The 21,873-nt window shown below is 39.2% G+C and overlaps 1 protein-coding gene across 1 annotated transcript in view; it reads right to left on the reverse strand.

Moving 5' to 3' along the window:
• The window catches only part of ZYG11A (zyg-11 family member A, cell cycle regulator), a 74,631-nt gene that overhangs the window by 8,815 nt on the left and 43,943 nt on the right, over nucleotides 1-21,873 (reverse strand). The window contains exons 4-10 of the mRNA XM_046660451.1: nucleotides 13,512-13,652; nucleotides 10,722-10,898; nucleotides 8,182-8,246; nucleotides 6,728-6,827; nucleotides 6,581-6,634; nucleotides 1,451-1,612; nucleotides 1,331-1,375 (exon numbers count right to left, since the gene is read on the reverse strand). Of these exons, the coding sequence (XP_046516407.1) occupies nucleotides 1,331-1,375; nucleotides 1,451-1,612; nucleotides 6,581-6,634; nucleotides 6,728-6,827; nucleotides 8,182-8,246; nucleotides 10,722-10,898; nucleotides 13,512-13,652 (744 nt within the window). The remainder of the gene's footprint in view (nucleotides 1-1,330; nucleotides 1,376-1,450; nucleotides 1,613-6,580; nucleotides 6,635-6,727; nucleotides 6,828-8,181; nucleotides 8,247-10,721; nucleotides 10,899-13,511; nucleotides 13,653-21,873) is intronic.

Consider the following 21,873-nt stretch of genomic DNA (forward strand, 5'->3'; position numbering starts at 1 on the left):
GACTTTGCTGGCTTCTCCCATCAAGGGATGGACAACTCCTTTAATCTGGGCTTAACCATGGGCATAGTAAGTAATATATATATTTGGCCCTCGTCCCCAGTTCCTGACACAGAGCTTTTAAATCCCTTGGAATTTGTGGAGTGATAGGAGCATCTTTGTTCTAATCAGGCGACTCTTGGCAGGCACCTAGATAGCTTCAGGATGGGAGCTGGTTGCCAGAAACAGCAAACCTTGATTACAAGCCTGAAACTTTCAGCCCCTCTCCCCAACCTGTGGGGGGAGGTGGAAGGGGCTGAAGATTGAATTAATAATTGATCCTATGTGATGACCCCATAAAAACTCCTAAATGATGGGGTTTGGAGAACTTCTGAGTTGGTGAACACATCAAGGTGCTAGAGGGTGGTGTGCCCAGTGATGGCACGAAGGCTCTGTGCACACCCCTCCTTCCTTGCCCTACCCATCTCTTCCACTGGACCGTTTCTGAGTTGTAGCCTTTATAATAAACTGATAACAGCAAGTAAAGTGCCTTCCAGAGTTCAGTGAGCCATTCTAGCAAATTATCAACCTGAGAAAGGGGGTCATGGAAACCCCCAATTTATAGCCAGTGAGTCAGAAGTACAGGTGGCCCAGGATTTATGACTGGCAATTAAAGTGGGGGCACAGTCTACTGGGACTAAGCTCTTTAACTTGGGGGGGTCTGATGCTAACTCTGGGTAGTCAGTGTCAGAACTGAATTGAACTGAATTGCAGGACACCAAGCTGGCGTTGCAGAGTTAGAGAAGTGGTTGTTGGAAAACACCCTAGACCATATCACCTGCTTTGGCCAACAAGACATTAGAAAATGTGACATAAGTAGAGTTTTAGAAGCTACTTGTACAGTGAGACTTGCCTTCTATTGCTGCCCTGAAACTGCCAAGTGAAGAAGCCCACCAAGACTCAAGGCCCAGCTAACAACCTGTATGAACCATGACATAAGCGAGTCAGGCCACCTTAGAGCACCCAACCCCATGTGAGCCACCAGATGGCTGCAGCTACGTGAGGAACTCCACAGGAGACCAGCAGAAGAACTCCACAGCTGAGCTCAGTTCAAACTGTTGACTCACAGATTCCTAAGTAAATAAAATGGCTGCTGTTTTAAGCTGTAACTGTTCACAGCAATAGATGACTGCTATATAATAGTATTTACTTCACAGGGATGATGTGAAGATTAAACGAGCTAATACATGCAAATTGCTTCCAAGAGTGCCTAGCATATAGTAGGTACTACATAAGTGTTAGTTTTCTTATTTTTTCTAAGTATTTAGAATTAACTCAAAACAATTCACCTTACCAAAAGACCAAGTACTTTGCTTTGTATTGCTGACTCTGAAAAAGTCTGTCAAAAGAATATACAGGTTACTTTACCATAAAGAAAAGAACTTTACATATAAACTCAATCCTGTCTTCCCACCTCCAAGACGTGGATGAAGATTGCCAGTCCTTGATTTTCAATAAAGTGCTTGCAGGCGGCTGGAGACTCATCCGTAAGATTCCAAAGTGCTTTCAAAGTAAACAAGAGGGTGACATCATCTAAGTTCTCAGTAGTCTTTTGTTTTACTATTGCTAGAAGTTCCTAAAAACCAAAGAGACAGGGAGTTAGATGTCCTGATGACTGACTCAATTCCAACACAAGGAAAGCAATAGTTAAAAAAAGCTTTAGAATCAAACCTGGGTTCTAAACCCAAGTTCCACCACTTAATAGGTTTGTGACCCATTTTCTCTTTATAGAATGAGTTGCACCTATCTCCTAGGGTTTTTATGAGGATTACATGAAAAAAGAAAATTAAAAGTTTAATGAGCACTTAGAGTTATTGGTGCTTGTTAGTAAACCTCATAATCAAGTACCTCTTAGCTATTTCATTATTCATTTATTGAGAATGTTTACTCAACACTTTTTGGAAGTCAGGCACTTATTGAGGGAAAACAGAGAGAAGATAAAAAAAGACAGTTGGTTTTTCTGAACTATAATAAAACAATTTTAAGTTTTAGTAAATGCTCTGAAGGAAACAAATAAAAGCCTAAGAATTTACTCTAGAAAAGGCGGGAAAGAGAAACCTCCATACAAAGTTAGTTTGTAAACGGGGAAGAAGGAGGAAGAAAAGGAGGGTAAGCCAGCAAAGCAAGAAAGTGGGGGGAGAGAGGGGATTTGCCAGGCAAAGAAAAAGTTTGCTGTTCTGGGCCTTTGAGCAGGTCCGTATAGCCAGAGGATAACGCTAGTATTATAACCTTATGTCCTAACAGCTTAAAGAAACCACTGGCTCATTTTAACAGAGATTCCAACACACTATTTCAGATCAGAATACTTCACATATTAACACAAGTTAAGCTAGTGTTTATGCCTTCTCTCAAGCATATTAGACTGACATGTAGGAGGTAAAAGATAGCCAATTTTCACTGAACCAGCTAATGAAAAGATACATAAAATATATCAGCACTAAACAAATCAGACTACATCTATTTTCAGGAAGAATGCTGTTGTCAGTGCCCTCAACTCCATTCTGACTCCTAGTGACCCTGCGAACAGCAGAGCAGGACCCTGCTCAGTATTTTTGTGCCATCTTCTCACATTCCAGTGCTATATCAGACCATGGTATTCATAGGGTTTTCATGGCCAATTTTTTCAGAAGTGGGTGGGGCCAGGTCTTTCTTCTTGGTCTGTCTTAGTCTAGACGCTCTGCTGAAACCTGCCGCCAAGGGTGACCCTGCTGGTATTTACAAGACTGGCAGATAGCTTTCAAGCAGCTGCCACAATGTGACAACAGATAGACAGGTGCTATGGTTTCCTGACTGAGAAATGAACCCAGACCGCAGCAGTGAGAACACCAAATCTTAACTACTAGACCACCAGGCTTGGCTTCAGGAGGAATGAGACCACCTCAAATATTTTACCCAACCAAGAGAGAATGTATCAAGAGAATTCATCACAAAAATATAGCTGTGAAAACCAAGAGGAGAATATAAAAGTGGCACACAACACTGTAACAATCATCCAGACAGCCAATAGGTGTGTGGTGGCAAGACAAGGGAGGGAGCAGAGGAAGTGAGGCAGACCCTAAAAGTAACGACGACTCTGGCCAGACCCATGGTCAGAGGCTTTACATATTTTATCTTAATGACACTCAATGTAACTGCCAAACAAATATTACTCCTCTGACAGCGGTGTGTTTTCCAGGAGATACCAGCGTTTCAGATGAAGAGTCTGAGGCAGAGAAGAGATAAGTAAATTATCTAAGGTCTTACGGCTAGTGGTTGAACCTGTTGTTTTAATCGAAACCCTGAACTTTTGGTACCACTAGCTAAAACTGTTTCTCCAAGGACTACAGTGTGCTACTCTGTCCTCCATGTATTTTCAGTACCTGGTCTCTATACCAATATCAATCTCTCTCTCTCTCCACGTACTCCTGCTACCGTTCCCAGCAACTTCAATGTTCCTCCACCACATCATCTTGGCAAAACTACTCCCTTACCTAAACCACACTTCATGACCACCCCCAAACATCTGAATACTCCTAAAGGCTGTGCTCGAGTTGCACTTCCAATATCTGCCAAAAATCTCAAAGGGGCATTCAACCATACCTGGCAATCCTACTGTATTATAGCTCAAGGAATTTGCTCCAAAGTCTACTATTTCACAATTCTCTCTCCTCAAACTTTAGCTACCATCTTTTTACTCCTCTCATTTAATGACTTCATCTAATTTTTCACTGAGAACTATAGCTATTCTTCCTAACAAAATCTACCAACCTACTCGCATTTGCATCATTGTACTTTGCCTTCCTTTCTGCTCCAATCAAAAGCAAACATCTTTACTTCTATTCTATAGACAATTCCTGTATACACACAAAGATATGGCACCAAAATTACATCCCTCTGTCTTGTCTATGCCATCACTTTTTCCTGTTTCAGAATTATTTTCATGGCCATAAAACACATCTTAATGTAACCCACTTGGAAAAATAAACTACTGGCTCCACATAATATCTTTATTTCTCTGCCTACTCATCAGGGGCCAGCCCGGTGGCCGAGTGGTTAGGTTTGCACACTCGGCTTCGGCGGCCCAGGGTTTCGCCAGTTAGGATACTGAGCACAGACCTAGCAGCACTCAAAGCCATGCTGAGACGGCATCCCACACAGCAGAACTAGAAGGATCTACAACTAGAATATACAACTATGTACTAGGGGGCTTTGGGGAGAAGAAACAAACAAACAAATAAATAAATAAAATATATCAAAAAGTTATCTCCATTTCTCACCTCCCATTTGCTCATCTTTGTACTCCAACCAGGTTTTGTCCCACTACTCTACTATGATAACATAAGATGACTAATGATTTCCATCTTGCCAAATCTGGTGGTTAACACACTCAAAACCACTCATCTCAATCACTCAATAGCATCTCACATAACTGCCCAATTTCTCTCAAATATTTCTCTTGGATTCTAAGACACCAGTCTCGCTTGGTTTTCTAACTCGTTTTGGATGTTCCTTCCCTATCTCCTTTCCTGTCTCCTCTTTCTCTTCCCACATAGTATTGTAGCCCTTTTCTTCTCTCTATATATACTCCACATTTTCCAAGTGTTTGCATCCCATATCAGAACTAGTGACTCAAATGATCTCTCTAGCCCTGTCCACTCCTCTGATATCAAGTTGTCTACTTGATATCTCAAGCATCTCAGAAATTAACACATTCAAATTCACTCTCGATTTTTACCCTCTAAACCTACTGGCTCAAGACCAAATACTCATAAGATTCCACTTATAACAACATGCAAAAGGTAAACGCCTTAAGAATAAATGTAAGAAGTATACAATATCAACATGAAGAAAACATCTACATACTTCTGGGGGACAGGAAAGACTGAATAAATGGAATAACATATGCTCTTCTCAGATAGGAAAAATCAACGTCACAGAGATGTCAATTCTTCTAAGCCAATCTATAAATTTAACATACTCCCAAAGAAAACAGGGCTTTTTGTGTTCACACAGAAAAACCAAACAGACAAAAAACTGAAAAAAATCCAAGGAAAGGTCTTAACTATTAAAGGATTTATAAAGTCAATAAATAAAAACTGTGACAGCATGTAAATAGACATACAAATTCATGGAAGAGAATAAAGTCCAGAAATAGATGCAATTATATATGTGAATTCAATATATGATAAAGGTGGCAAGGCATAACAGTAGAGAAAAGATAAATCATTCAATAATAGGAAAGAGGCAACTGAGCAGACACTGAGGGAAAAAAAAGACCCCGAAATCTCAAAACAAAACAAAACCAAAAAAACCCCAAGTAAACCAAATACTTACATGTTAAAAGAAAGAAAAAAGAAACCAAGGGTAAAAAAAAAATTGAGAAATTTAAAAAAATACTCCATGGAGTAGGGAGATACTTTCAAAGTGTGCCATCAATCCTAGAGGCACAAAAGAAAATAACTTCAACCATATAAAAATTAAAAAATTACTGCACAGCAAAACATTCCGTAAACAAAGTAAAAACAGACAATTGGGGAAAAATACATGCATCTCATATCATGGTCAAAGGCTCATTTCCTTAATATATTAAAAAAATCTTATAAATTAGAAAAAAGCCAGCAACCCAAAAGAAAAACATGTAAAGGCCAAAATATTCTCACAGAAAATATAATTTATTTAAAAGAAAGGATGGCTCAAGGGCTGGCCCCGTGGCTGAGTGGTTAAGTTTGTGTGCTCTGCTGCAGGCGGCCCAGTGTTTCGTTGGTTCGAATCCTGGGCGCGGACATGGCACTGCTCATCAAACCATGCTGAGGCAGCGTCCCACATGCCACAACTAGAAGGACCCACAATGAAGAATATACAACTATGTACCGGGGGACTTTGGGGAGAAAAAGGAAAAAAATAAAATCTTTAAAAAAAAAAAAAAAAAAGAATGGCTCAAGTCTTCTCTCAAAATAAGACAAGTGCAAAATAAAACGATGTACATTTTTCAGTAAGCAATGTTAGCATAATCATAATGTAAATACTGATTACTGATTTATTAAAAATTGTGATAATCAGCTAGGGGTTGGAGAAGGAGACAATCTGTAGAGCTATATGAAGGAGAGCCAGGTTCTTATTTACCACAGCAGCAGAATCACCAGACATCTAAAACTGATAAATCAAGAAATCGCAGTTATAAGCATTTTATTCAGAGATGTGGTGGTAAATACCAGAAGAAACAGCTGCAAGAGTAGAAAGTAGTTCCTTCTGGGGAGCAGGTCTTACAGATTTTTCATTTTACAGGCCTTTTAGAATGATTTGATTTTCTTAAACTAGGTTCATAACCTACTTTTATTTAAAAGAAGGGTTATAGGGCTGGCCCTGTGGCTGAACCACTCCGGTTCAGATCCTGGGTGCGGACACGGCACCGCTCATCAAGCCATGCTGAGGCAGCGTCCCACATGCCACAACTAGAAGGAGCCACAACTAAAATACACAACTACGTAAGGGGGAGGGGGGGAGATTTGGCGAGAAAAAAAAAAAAGCAGGAAAAGAAAGGTTATAAAAGTGATGATGAACCTACTTTCACTGCTATGAAGAGCTCTTCCTGAAGTTGTGTGGCTTCCTCGGGAGAGAGCTGTAAACAAACAGGCGAGGGTGCAATGTTAGGCCTCCATCGCGGCCCCAGCAAGACCAAGGAGGGAGACACCTTGCCTCAGCAATCACATACCTGCAGGGCTAGAATTGAGATGACGCTCACCGCCATTGTCTGCATTTTGGGGTTCTCATGCTTACAGAGCCATCTCATAACAAACTTTGCAGCATCGTACCTGAAAAGCAGTATTTTTCTCACAATAAAGTTTGTGAAATTGTATATGAGGAGAGAAGTCACTTAGCCTCCCCAACAAATCCTGTAACGAAAACAGTCTTGGACTAGAAGCCTCAGCTATGAAAGCCAAGAGCATCTGGCAAAAGAGACGATCTGAAGGAGAGAACATGCAAACAACGTGAGCAAAATGCGCAGGATTCAAAGAAAGATGGACAGATCTAAGAAAGACTTACTTTTTTAGCATTCAGTTTCTACTATGATGGGTCTGAAAAAGGAAAGAAGCTCCCTGAGAGAGAGGTAAGTTGTAATCTGAATTGTAGTTAGTGCTAAAATGCCACAGCAAACAAATCACTTAGCTAGAGAGAACTCACGACCTTTTATAGGGTCAGTTACTCAGCTCCAACTCATGATCACTATGCAGGAATGAAGATTGAACTGAGAAAGACCCTCCTACTTTTCAAGAGAAGGTGGAAATATAGATTTTTTTTAAATAAGGAAGACCACCTTCTCACTGTGTTTTTAAAAGTCAACTCCCGGGGCTAGCCCCATGGCCGAGTGGTTAAGTTCTCATGCTCTGCTGGCCTAGGGTTTTGCCGGTTCGGATCCTGGGCATGGACATGGCATGGTTCATCAAGCCATGCTGAGGTGGCGTCCCACATGTCACAACTAGAAGGACCCACAACTAAAAATACACAACTATGTACTGGGGGGTTTTAGGGAGAAAAAGGAAAAAATAAAATCTTTAAAAATAAATAAATAAAATAAAAGTCAACTCCCATTTTAAATACACAATTCAATTAGATTTGAGAATGGCTTGGCCTACAACCCTGCACCCACAAATCACAGCCTTTGTTCATGTCAGCCTGTGCTCATGTCAGCAACTATGATAAATGTTTTAAACTCATGAATTAGGGAGTTACAAAGCCATCTAAGAGGAATCCCTCTGGAGTCTAGGATAATGATTTTTTTTAAAATTACAATCAATAAAATAATAAAAAGAATGACTAATGTTTAGAACAGCCTTGACTTCTTAAGCTGGGCACTGTGATAAGTACTTTACTAACATTATCATATCTAATCTCCAAAAAGTCACTATTTTACAAATAAGAAAATTTATGCACAAAGATAATGGAAAGGCTAGAACTGGAATCTAAGTTTAATGTTTGACTCTGGAGCCCATGTTCTGAGCACCCACTTGCAATCACATTTCTGGAAGAGGCTCAACAGAGCATTCTCCCCAAACACCCTACCCCAGCCTTAATCAAACCCTTGCCAACCTAATACCCAAAAACTAACAATGCTCAGAGTAACACTGATCAAGACTCCAAAACCAGATGACCAAGTTTCATACTTGCCTGTCAAATGGGACATCCACAAGAATCCTCGAATTGGTTAAGGAGAGAAGACAATTCTTCTGTAACTTTAAGGGAATAAAGAAAAACAATTTTCAGTAAATGTATACTCCATTCTAAATAAAGGTTCTAAGCATTTGGAAGGTGCTACCAATAAACTTTTCTTATTGAAATCTCACTGTATACCTGGCCCTCTCCAAGTTCTTCACTTAATCTTAGTAATAAACTCTGTCACATTCACTTTTCCCTAAAGAACAATCTTCCCCTTTTTTGGCAAAGAGCAGGTCTCCTCCCCCTGAACCCTAGAAGGATCTTTGTGGAGAGTAGCTGGCCAGTATGTCAGTCCAAGTCAATCAGCTGAAGCCCATACAGTGAAAGACAAACGTCCTTAACAGATATCTCGTAACTAACTCTGTGACAGAGCTTCTACAGTCTACCTAAGATCGGCAGGAGTTGAACAGGTCCTTTACAGATAGTAAAGAAAGAGAGAAGGGCTCCTGGGAAAGCCAGGGGAATAGAAAATACAATACCTCTTTGAAAGGCGATGAGTAAACCAGTAAGACAAAAGTATACTATATGAGGCAGGGGCAGCAAATGCCAACAGGAATTAGGCAGTAACATAAACAAGTGAAGAGAGCTGAGTATGAAACAACAGGAGAGTAGTAGGAATCATGGCAGGCTGAAGAATTCATGCCCTTTTATTGGAGGAGTTGTTAGCTCCAACTGACAATTGCCATGTAGGAATTAAGACTGAACTGAGAATGATCTTCCAACTTTTCAAGAGAAAGTGGAAGTATAATTTTTTTTAAATGAGGATCACCTTCTTTATTGTATTTTTTGTTGTTGTTGTTGAGAAAGGTTTGCCCTGAGCTAGTATCTGTTGCCAATCTTCCTCTTCTTTTTTTCGTCCTTGAAGAAGATTACCCCTGAGCTAACATCTGTGCCAGTCTTCCTCTATTTTTTTCTATGTGGGCCACCACCACGGCATGGCTGACAAGTGGTGTAGGTGCATGCCCAGGATCCAAACATGCGAACCCAGGCTGCTGAAGCAGAGCGCACCAAACTTAACCACTATGCCATGGGGCCAGTCCCTTCCTTACTGTATTTTTTAAAATCAATTTCCATTCTAAGTACACACTTAAATTAGATTTGACAAATTTATACAGTTGTATAACCACTACCACTCACCATCGCCACAATCAAGATAAAAGATACTTCCATCATCCCACCAAAGAGTTCTACTGCATCCCCTTCCAGTCAATCCTGACCTTGCAAACTAGAGCCCCAGAAAATGACACTGTCATTACAGAATAGTCTTTTCTAAGGTTTCACATAAATGGCATCATACAACATCTACTCTTTTGTGTCTGGCTTATTTCACTCAGCACATGTGTTTGAGATTCATCCACATTGCATCTATCAGTACTTCATTCCTTGTATTGCCAGAGGGCATTTCCTTACATGAATATATCAATTTGTCTATTTACCTATTGTTGGACTTCTGGGAAGTTTTCAGTTTGGGGGGATTATGTAAGATACTATGAACACTCATATATTAGTCTCTATATGGATATGTGATTTCACTTCTCTGAGACCAGAATGACTGGGTAGCATGGAAGGCATATGTCTAACTTTAAGAAACCTTAAGTTTAGCTTTAAGTTTCTTTAAAACTACTAGACTGTTGAACTGGTGATTTTATCATTTTACATTCTTACTATCAAGATATGAGAATTTCAGTTGCTCCACACACTTGTCAACACTTGGTATTGTCAGTCTTTTAATTTCAACCAATCTAGGGGGTGTATAGTGGTATCTAGGTATGCAGTGGTACCTCACTGAGATTTTAATTTGCGTTTCCCTGGAGACTAAAGATACTGAGCATCTTGTCATGTGCTCATTTGTCATCTGCATATTTTCTCTGGTGAAATGTCTATTCAAATCTTTTGCCTTTTTAAAAAATTGGTTTGTCTTGGCTTACTGAGTGAAGAGTTCTTTATATTCTCGATAAAAGTCCTCTGTCGCATATAGAAAATGAACATTTTTCCCAGCCCATGGTTTACCTTTTCATTTTTTAATGTTTTTGTCTATGTGTGTTTGTGAGCAGAAGCTTTCAATTTTGATGAACTCTACTTTACCATTTTTCTTTTATGACGTATGCTTTTAGCATCCTAAGGAACTGTGCTACCTGGAGGTCACAAACATTTTTTTCTATTTTTCTTCTACAAGTTTTACGGACTTAGCTTTTATATTTAGAACTATCATTCAACTCAATTTTCACATAAGATGTTAAGACTACAGAGATGTACCAAAGTGCTAATAGCAGATGTTTCTAGGCAACTGGCTTCTGAGAAATTTAAAAAAATGTAAACCCTATTGCTTATCCATATTTCCTATTTTTTCTACAACAAACATGACTTCCGTATCTATTGTCTCTCTCCTTCTCTTTTTCTCTCTCAGGTAGAATGTAAAATCAGAACTAAATAATACATATTTTGCATATATTTGGCCTGAAGTAAGAAGCATAGTCAAGTGTTCAAATTACCTGCTGACAATGGGGGAAATTTTTCAGAGCCTTGAAAAGTAGACAGGTGACCTCTGACAACAGACGAACAGGCATCCCCCTGGCCAGGCCTTGGCGGGTTAGGTTGAGGGCGCATGCACTGGCTGTGAACTGCACTGGCAGATCCAATGGATGATTCCTCATTCCTATAGCCACAAGCTGAAGATGAACTTGTTTTTAGTGGCATATGACAACATCAGCATTCTTTATACCATCTTATTTTTGTGTTAGTTAGAAAAATATTTTGCTCTGGGTCAGAAAATAAAATATTTTCCCTATCCTCAGCATATATTTTAGTATATCGGCAATACCTTCCAATCCAAATGTTGCCATTGACTAGCTGTGAGACTAGGCAAGTCATTTCCCTTCTCTGGACCTCCGTTTCCTCATCTGTGATTTCATAATCATTTAGTGAGCCTCACTCCACAGGAGGCACTGTGATAAGCACTGGAGAGGACACAAACATGAGTTACCTGCACCCTATTCCTTAGCATAAAGCCTTGAGAGAGAAATAAGGTATGTAAACAAGTAACATTGTGAGGGATGTCAAAACATGGAAATGGAAAAAAGCACCATAAAAAGGTATAAACAAAGTGCTGCCTAAAGAAGTTACGGAGGAAGCAATCATTTCTAGTATGGAATCAAAAGGCTTCATTCAGAGCTCATTTAGGCAGGGTCTCAGATAGGATATAGACAGAAGGAGGTGGAGGTGGAATGAAGAGGGGATTCCTAGGGAAGGGAAATGTGATAAGGAAAAACACATCAGGTGGACAAAAGGATGGGATGAATCCAGCCAAAGAAGAGGGAAAAATCTGAATTTGAAAGAATATGAAAAGTGGGAGAATATAACATTAGAAAGGTAATTAGAAGACAGACTATGGAAGACCTAGAACACAAATATAAAATGAAGGTATTATACTAGCTGAGACTACATCTCCCCTAACATTAAGGGGCGATGTGATTTGTTCTATCAAATAGGAATAACCATGCTTACCGACCTCAGACACCAGTCAGCTGATACTTGCATGAGCTGTGATTTTAAGAGACCACAGTCCCTCACTCTGACAGGTGCATGAACTCATGGAGCCTAAACAAAGACCTAAGAGACTTCTACCATGCAAAATGACTTTTCCTTTCTTGCTAAACTGCACTTAGGATTTCATTGGATCGCCATCATCCACAACTTAAAATGCTGAAACTAAAAGAAACATGATTTTCAAAAATTACAGACTCTTAAGAAATGAAAGGATTTTTCAGGACATCTAATTTAATCTCCTCATTACAGATGGGAAACAAAGGACCAGAGTTTTTTCTCTATGTAGTGGTTTTTTTTTTTTTTTTTTCGGAAGATTAGCCCTGAGCTAACTGCTGCCAATCCTCCTCTTTTTGCTGAGGAAGACTGGCCCTGAGCTAACATCCATGCCCATCTTCCTCTACTTTATATGTGGGACGCCTACCACAGCATGGCTTGCCAAGCGGTGCCATGTCCGCAGCCAGGATCCGAACAGGCGAACCCCGGCCACTGAAGCGGAACGTGCACACTTAACCACTGCGCCACCGGGCTGGCCCCTCTATACAGTATTGCTTTTAAGTTATGAATAAACCTGGGGCCGGCCCCGTGGCTGAGTGGTTAAGTTCGCCCACTCTGCTGCGGCGGCCCAGGGTTTCGCTGGTTCGGATCCCAGGCACAGACATGGCACCGCTCATCAGGTCACGTTGAGGCAGCGTCCCACATGCCACAACTAGAAGGACCTGCAACTAAGATATACAACTATGTACCAGACGGGATTTGGGGAGATAAAGCAGAAATCAATCAATCAATCAATCAACCTAATTACCTATGGCATAAAAATAGCTATATATATATATATATTTTAAAGATTGGCACCTGAGCTGACATCTGTTGCCAATCTTTTTTTTCCTCTCTTCTTCTCCCCAAAGCCCCCTAGTATATAGTTGTATATTCTAGTTGTAGGTCCTTCTGGTTGTGCTATGTGGGAGGCCACTCAGTATGGCCTGATGAGGGGTGCCACATATACACCCAGAATCCGAACCGGCGAAACCCTGAGCTGCCGAAGCAGAGCGCATGAACTTAACCACTCAGCCACAGGGCTGGCCCTGGAAACAGCGATATTTTTAAGGAACTGGAAAGAATTACAAATAATAAAGACAAGGTGACTTTAAGACTTCAGTTTCACGTTATATTTAATTTTATATAATCATAATTTTCTTTTCTCAAACCACTTAATACTTCCAATTACAGTTAAATTCATCCTTCTGTAAACCAAAGTTTAGCCTCATCAATACCGGTAATTTTACTTTATTCACAAAATACTTTAAATGGTAAATTTGGCAACTTCAATTATTATTTTGTTCTGTTCTGATTATGGACAACATTGTTGTTTTCCTTCAGAAAACCAGATGTCAGATTTTAAAGAGTAAATGAATAAACAAGAAACATTTACAGCAAAGTGAATTCACGTTTATAGATTACTAAGTCCTGTTTTAAGCAAAATAATGCAATGGTCCTATTATCCCCATCTCAGACCAAATTCAAATAATCAGATGACTTAAACTGATTCAGATGCTCACAATGAGAGAGAATCTAGCACTTAAGCCTAACTAGCACTGTTTTCCATTCTTCATGAGGGCAGTTATTCTCACTGTAGAATAAGGCATGTGAGTTATTGTATTCAGTGTGTTTGATGAAAAACTTTAACTGAACCAAGTAAGAAAGTAATAATAAAACCCACCCTTCTGAGGAGTGATTACCTTTAAAAGAGCAGGCATGGTTACCTGCATTGAAAACGTCTCCGTGAAGAGCCTGTAGAGGGCCTCCTGCATAAAACATGACCTATTCTTGTATCGGCTCAGTGCTTCTGAAATCTGACTCATACTGACTCCTCCAGCAACCTAAAAAACAAAGACGTTGTTACCAACAGGGTGGGGTCTTAAGTGTTTGAAACAATAGTAGGTGTTCAAGTAAATGTTTCAGGTGCTTTACAAAGTTGTTCTCATTCAATCATAATTCTAACAGGAAAATGTTCTCCTCAACCTCATTTTTACAATGGGTCTGGAGAGGAGAAGTGGCAAACCAAGAAAGAGGTGGAGGCAAATTCAAATACCATGTCCCTACAACTATATTACAGATAAGACCTCAACTAAAATTGGAAAATACTTAAATTTTTAAACAATGAATACCCATAACTGTATATGTCTTCTAAGTACTCGTGCAGGATAAATGTGGCAATAAAAGACAGGAAAGGGCCACAAACTAACTAAAATGAAAGAAAAAGCAGTTGATCTTTTCCAGTAATAGTATTTTACTATTGTTTAATATTAATATAATTCTTCCTTGCTGCTGCTGGAAGTACTAATTTCAAAGTGTATATATAGACTTGGAGTCTGGAAGATAATGGTACCCTCCTGATCCAAACAATAAAATCAACAAGGAATGGAAATAAAACTAAATCTAACCACTTTTTAGCATTCCTGGCCAATGAAGGAAAAGAAGGAAATAAGGGGTAAAACACAAGATCATGAAAAATGAAAAAAAAAAAAAAAAAAAAAACCCCTTCTCCACTCCGCCCTGACTAGTAACATGATCCACCGTGCACTAAAGAAATCTCACAAGACTGCATTGATAGGAGAGTGCTTTTGATTCAAGAACCCTGTCAATTAAATGCCAAGAAATAAAAAGATTCAAACTGAGTCCAGATAAAGCTATTATAAGAAATTTTTTTAAAAAGTAAATCTACACATTTCAGCTGAGAAAAATTCTTCCTATAAACCAACAACAAATCAGAAGAAAATTGTAATACAGCACTTTAAAACACATTAAATATTTTCAACAAGCATTTTGGGATATGCAAAAATACCTTCAACAAAAAGATGAAACAAGGGGTGATTAAACTCAAAGAAAAAATCATATCAAATATAAAAACTAATTTATAAGGTACCCAGGGAAGGAAAGATTTGAATAATAATTTAGTAAGGGGAATAAATGAAAGAAAAGAAACAAGAGAAGGAAACTTAAAAAAAGAAAGTAAAAAGGATCTGGATCAAGTGATGATATGGAAAAAGACAGAGATCCAACATACATATATTTGAAGTTTCTGGGGGAAAAATAAAATTACAATCAAAGGAAAACTTTCCAGAAATAAAAAAAGCCTTAAATCATGACACTGAAAGACTTCACCCAAGACCTGGGACAACTGCCCCAGATCAAGTCTGAGACACATCACAGCACAAGGAGTGAATCTAAAGAAAAAACCTTCAGGGCCCCCACATAACAAAACCAAATAAGTGACACAGAGAATTAGATTGTCATCAGACTTAATAAGCAATATACAAAGCAAGGCAACCGTGGAGACGCATTTTCAAGAAACAGGGAAAGAAAAGGGTAAACAAAGGAGTTTATATGCAGCCAAGCTATACTTCAAATATCAAAGTTATAAAAGATTGAATAATAAGAACTTAGAGAATATGGATACAAGTCCCCTTCCTGAAAAATCTACTGGAGGATAAGTTTCATACAATCACGAGAGAACTGGAGAAACTTTGACAACAGACAGTGAGCATTTAATGTATTTAATTACAGATCTTTCTCCCAACCTAGACAATAAGCAACTTGGAGAATCTGTCTAACGCAACTATGTTGAAATACAGTTTATTAATTGGAGTTTACTAAAGCCTTGCAATTTCCAGGGGAAAGCTTGGACAGTAAATTGTGGTTCACTTCCATCAATTTCAACTCTTAGCACATAGCAGCCATCCACCTCCCAACCCCCAGCAACTAGCATGTACTCCTAGATCAGCTTGCACTTAGCTTGTGGGAGCCATGGTGGAGACAAAGACTCTCTCCTACAAATACAGGGGATCTGTATTCTCATCGCTAATTGCTGCTTCTGATGCCAGGTGCAGACAAAGAGGTGGGCAGCCACTGTTGTTGCACCTCTCCAATTGTTCAAAGCTCCTCTCCCTCCAGCTAAAGTAACTTCCAGTAGATTTAAAGGACCAGCGTCCCTCCCCACCTCACCTCCCATCTTCATTTTACTCTTTTTCCCATTTGAGGAGCCAGACATTAAAAACTAAGACATGCAAAACAACTGCATATACACAGAAAATTCCACAGCAACTGCACATGCCCCCAAAAAGGCTCAGAAAAGGCCCAAAAAGACATTAAAGTTTATACCTCAGGCTCATCCTCAGCACAGATCAAAAAACCAAAACAGCAAACCCTACAGAAGGGAGAGAATATGATTTCCAGAGTTGCCAAATTATTGGTTTCAAATGTCCAGTTTTCAACAAAAAAATCACAAAGCATACAAAGGAATAGCAAAGTATGGCCCATTATTGGGGGTGGGGGGGGGGAGCAAGAGAAAGTGTCCCTGTAAAAGACCTCATGGCAGATCTACTAGACAAAGACTTCACAAGAACTGTCTTAAAGATGTTCAGAGAACTAAAGGAAGACATAAAGGAAGAAAACGATGTATGAACAAAGAGAAAAATAAAGACAGAAAACCTAAAAAAATCCAAAGAAATTCTGGAGCTAAGAAGCATAAGTTAAATTGAAAATTCCCTAGAGAGGTTGGCCCCGTGGCCGAGTGGTTAAGTTCACGCGCTCTGCTGCAGGCGGCCCAGTGTTTCGTCGGTTCGAATCCTGGGTGCAGACATGGCACTGCTCATCAAACCACGTTGAGGCAGCGTCCCACATGCCACAACTAGAAGGACCCACAGCGAAGAATATACAACTATGTACCAGGGGGCTTTGGGGAGAAAAAGGAAAAAAATAAAATCTTAAAAAAGAAAAAAGAAAATTCACTACAGGGATTCAAAGGCAGATGTGAACAGGCAGAAGAAAGAATCAATGGACATGACGATAGGACAAAGGATTTTATGGAGTAGAGGAATGGAAAACAAAACACTGAAAAGAAGTGAACAGAGCCTAAGGAGCCTGTGGGATACCATTAAGAAAACCAACACACACACTGAGAGAGAAAGGGGCAGAGAGAATATTTGAAGAAAAAATGACCAAGAATTTCTCAAATTTGATGAAAGACGTGAATATAGACATCCAAGGAAATCAAAGAACTCCAATTAAGACGAACTCAGAAGACTCACACCAAGAGACTTTCAAAGGCCAAAGACAAAGACAGAATCACGGAAGCAGCAAGAGAGAACTAAATCATCACATACAACGGATCCTCAATAAGATTATATGCAGATTTCCCATGAGAAACTTCACAGGCCAGAAGACATATGTGCCAATACATTCAAAGTGTTAAAAGAAGAAAACTTAAACCAAGAATCCTATATCCAGCAAAATCATCCTTCAAAACTGCTGGAGAGGGGCCAGCCCAGTGGCATAGTGGTTAAGTGTGCATGTCATGCTTCGGCAGCCCATGTTTCACCAGTTTGGATGCTGGCTGCAGACATGCCACTGCTTGGCAAGCCATGCTGTGGTAGGCGTCACACATATAAAGTAGAGGAAGATGGGCATGGACGTTGGCTCAGGGCCAGTCTTCCTCAGCAAAAAGAGGAGGATTGGCAGCAGATGTTAGCTTAGGGCTAATCTTCCCCTCCACCCCCCAAGAAAGGAGAAAACTTTGGGGGGGGGGGGGGAAATGCTGGAGAAATCAAGACATTCCCAGATAAACAAAAGCTGAGGAAATTTACTACCACTAGACCTGCCCCTCAAGAAATGCTCAAAGGAGTCCTGCAGGGTGAAGTGAAGCAGCACTAGACAGCTACAAGAAGCCATGACGAAACAATGGTCTCAATAAAGGTGAGCGCATGAGAAATTACAAAAGCTAGTGATATTTTAAAATTGGTTTGTAACTCCACTTTTTGTTTTCTACATGATTTAAGTAATACATTAAGAAAAATTATTACTATAAAAAGCTAGTGTTTTTATAACTCTGGTGTGTAACTCCAAATTTTGTTTTCTACATAAAGTAAGGGACAAATGCTTTAAACAGAATTATTACTTTATGCTTTGAGGCCGACAATGTATAATGATGTACTTTTGGGACACGATCAATTAAAAGGGGTGGGGTCAGAGATGTAAAGGAACAATTTTTTGTTATCAAAGTTAAACTGCTATAAATTCAAATTGGAGTGTTATAACTTCAGGATGTGAGACGTAATCCCCACGGTAACCACAAAGAGATTACCTACAGAATATACACAAAAATAAATAATTTAAACATTTCACTACAAAAGAATCAGCTAAACAAAAAAATAAAATAGTAATGCAGGAAATGAGAGGGAAAAAGCTACAAAGCACACAGAAACCAAAGAGCAAAATGACAGAAGTCGCCCTTATTGGTAATCACTTTAAATGGAAAGGGATTAAACTCTACAATTTAAAGACAAAGACTGGAAGAACGAATAAAAACACATGAATCACCTATATATTGTGCCTACAGGAATTACTTTAGATCCAAAGACACAGCTATATGGAAAGTAAAATGAAGGATGGAAAAGATATTCCATGCAAACGTAACGAAAAGAGCAGATATAACTACACTAATATCAAACAAAATAATCAAAAGAGGTTACAAGACACAAAGTAGGGCGTTATGTATTACTAAAAGGTTCAGTACAGTAAGAAGATAAAATAACTACAAACACTTATGTACCAATTGACAGACCATCAAAATGTATGATGCAAAAACTGACAGAATTGAAGAGAGAAACAGACATTTCTACAATAATGGAGACTTGAATAACCCACTCTCAATAATGGCTAGAACAACCAGACACAAGTAAGGAAACAGCTGACTTAAAATAACACAATAAAACAACGAGATCTACAAACAGAGACAACAGTAACAGCACACATTTTTTCAAGTATACCATGGGACATTTTCTAGGACAGACCATATGTCAGGCCACAAATGAAGTCTCAATAGACTTAAAAAGACAGATATCATGCAAAGTATTCTTTTTTTACACTATGAGATGAAGTTAGAAATAGCAGAAGTAAAACTAGAGAATTCGCAAATGTACGGAAGTCAAACAACATACTCAATCAAAGGATCAAAGAAGTAGTCACAATGGACATTACAAAATATTTACAGATGAATGAAAATAAAAAGACAACCTAACAAAACTTGAGCGATGCAGTGAAAGTAGTGCTAAGAGGTAAATTTATAGCTATAAAAGCTTACATTAAAAGAAAAGATCTCAGAGAGGCTAGCCCCATGTCCTAGTGGTTAAGTTTGGCATGCTCCATTTCAGCGACCCAGGTTCGGTTACGGGGTGTGGACCTACACCACTCATTGGTGGCCATGTTGTGGCAGCAACCCACATACAAAAGAGAGTGATTAGCACAGTGGTTAGTTCACAGCGAATCTTCCTCAAGCAAAAAAAAGAGGAAGGTTGACAACAGATGTTAGCACAGGGCAAATCTTCCTCAACAACAACAAAAAAGATCTCAAATCAACACTTATCTTTACTACTTAAAGAAGAAAAACTGAACAAACTAAACCCAAAGCTAGCAGAAAGAAGGAAATAATGATTAGAACAGAGATTGATGAAACAGAAAAATAATAGAGAAAATTAACGAAACCAAAAGTTGGTTCTTTGAACAAATCACCAAAATTAACAAACCTTTATCTAGATGGAATAAAGAAAAATAAAAAGAGGACTCAAAATACTAAAACCTGAAATGAAACTGGGGACATTACTACCAATTCCACAGAAAGACAAAAAAGGAACACTTTTTTTTTTTCTGGAAGACTAGCCCTGAGCTAACATCTGCCAATCCTCCTCTTTTTGCTGAGGAAGACTGGCCTTGAGCTAGCATCTGTGCCCATCTTCCTCTATTTTACATGTGAGATGCCTGCCACAGCATGGCTTGCCAAGTGGTGCAACATCCGCACCAGGATCCAAACTAGTGAACCACGGGCTGCCGAAGCAGAACATGTGCACTTAGTTGCTGAGCCACTGGGCCGGCCCCGAAAAAAAAAAAAAGAATTCTAAGAGAGTATTATTAACAATTATACCCCAACACATTAGATGACCTAGGTGAAATGGACAAATTTCTGGAAACATAAGACCTAACAAGACTAAATTATGAAGAAATAGAAAACTTAAATAGATCCGTTGCTAGTAAGGAGACTGGATCAGGAATCAAAAATCCCCCAACAAAGAAAAGCCTTGGATTTGATGGCTTCACTAGTAAATTCTGCCAAATAGTTAAGGAATTAATACCAAGCCTTCTCAAAGTTTAACAAAAATGGAAGTCGGGGGGGCCGGCCCCATAGCTGAGTGGTTAAGTTCGCGCAGTCCGCTTCGGCGGCCCAGGGTTTCACTGGTTCAAATCCTGGATGCGGACATGGCACTCCTCAGCAAGCCATGGTGAGGTGGCGTCCCACATGCCACAACTAGAAGGACTCACAACTAAAAATATACAACCATGGACCAGGGGACTTTGGGGAGAAAAAAGAAAAATAAAATCTTAAAAAAACAAAACAAAACTCTAGAGATTCCACACACACAAAAACCTGTTAGAAGAAATAAATGAATTCAGCCAAGTTGCAGAATATAAAAATAAGTTGAACTTCTACGCAGTGACAATGAACAACCTGAAAAGGAAATTATGAAACAATTTCATTTACAATAATAAAGTACTTAGGAATTAACCAAGGGGGTTAAAGACTTGTACAATGAAAACTATAAAACACTGCTGAAAGAAATGAAAGGAGACATAAATAAACAGAAACACATGGTCATGTATTAAAAGACTTAAGATGCCAAAACTACTCAAATTGATCTATATTATCTAATGCAATCTCTACCAAACACCCAGTGATGTTTTTTGCAGGAATAGAAAAACCCAGAGGCTGGCCCTGTGGCCAAGTGGTTAAGTTTGCGAGCTCTGCTTCGGTGGCCCAGGGTTTCGGCAGTTCAGATCCTTGGCGCGGACCTAGTGCTGCTCATCAGGCCACGCTGAGGTGGCATCCCACATGCCACAACTGGAAGAACCCACAATTAAAATATACAACTGTGTACTGGCAGGCTTTAGGGAGAAGAAGGAAAAATTTTTAAAAGATCTTTATTTCTCAGACAAGGGAAACAACAGGAAGAATAAACAAATGGGACTTCATCAGACTAAAGAGCTTCTTCAAGGCAAGGGAAAACAGGATTGAAACAAAAAAAAACCCCACTAATTGGGAAAAAATATTTGCAAATCATATATCCGACAAAGGGTTAATCTCCATACTATTTAGAGAACTCACACAACTCAACAACAAAAAAAATCAAACAGGCTGATCAAAAAATGGGCAGGAGACATGAATAGACATTTCTCCAAAGAAGATATATGGATGGCCAATAAGCACATGAAAAGATGTTCATCATCACTGATCATCAGGGAAATGCAAATCAATGTACACTAAGATATCATCTTACACCCGTTAGAATGGCAAAAATAACCAAAACAAAAAGTGACAAATGTTGGAGAGGTTGTGGAGAGAAAGGATCCCTCATACACTGCTGGTGGGAATGCAAACTGGTGCAGCCAGTGTGGAAAACAGTATGGAGACTTCTCAAAAAATTACAAATAGAAATACCATATGACCCAGCCATCCCACTACTGGGTACCTAACCAAAGAGCTTGAAATCAGCAATTCCAAAAGTCCCATGTACCCCAATGTTCATTGCAGCATTATTTACAATAGCCAAGAAGTGGAAGCAACCTAAGTGCCCATCAACTGATGATTGGATAAAGAAGATGTGGTGTATATATACATGATAGAACACTACTCAGCCATAAAAAAGGGTAAAATCGTCCTATTTACAACATGGATGGATCTTGAGGGTATTATGTTAAGTGAAATAAGCTAGATAGAGAAAGACAATCTCTGTATGACTCCACTCATACGTTGAAGTTAAACAGGTAGACAGAGAGAACAAATTAGTGGTTACCAAGGGAAAGGGGGGTTGGCACAAAGGGTGAAGTGGTGCACCTACAACATGACGGACAAACAATGATGTACAACTGAAATTTCACAAGGTTGTAAACTATCATAATCCCAATGAAAAGTGAAAAAAAAAAAAGAGAGAGATAGAAAAACCCATCCTAAATTCTTACAAAATCCCAAAGGAGGCCAAATACACAAAACAA

The sequence above is a fragment of the Equus quagga genome, chromosome 5 (assembly GCF_021613505.1).
Source record: "Equus quagga isolate Etosha38 chromosome 5, UCLA_HA_Equagga_1.0, whole genome shotgun sequence".
NCBI lineage: Eukaryota > Metazoa > Chordata > Mammalia > Perissodactyla > Equidae > Equus > Equus quagga.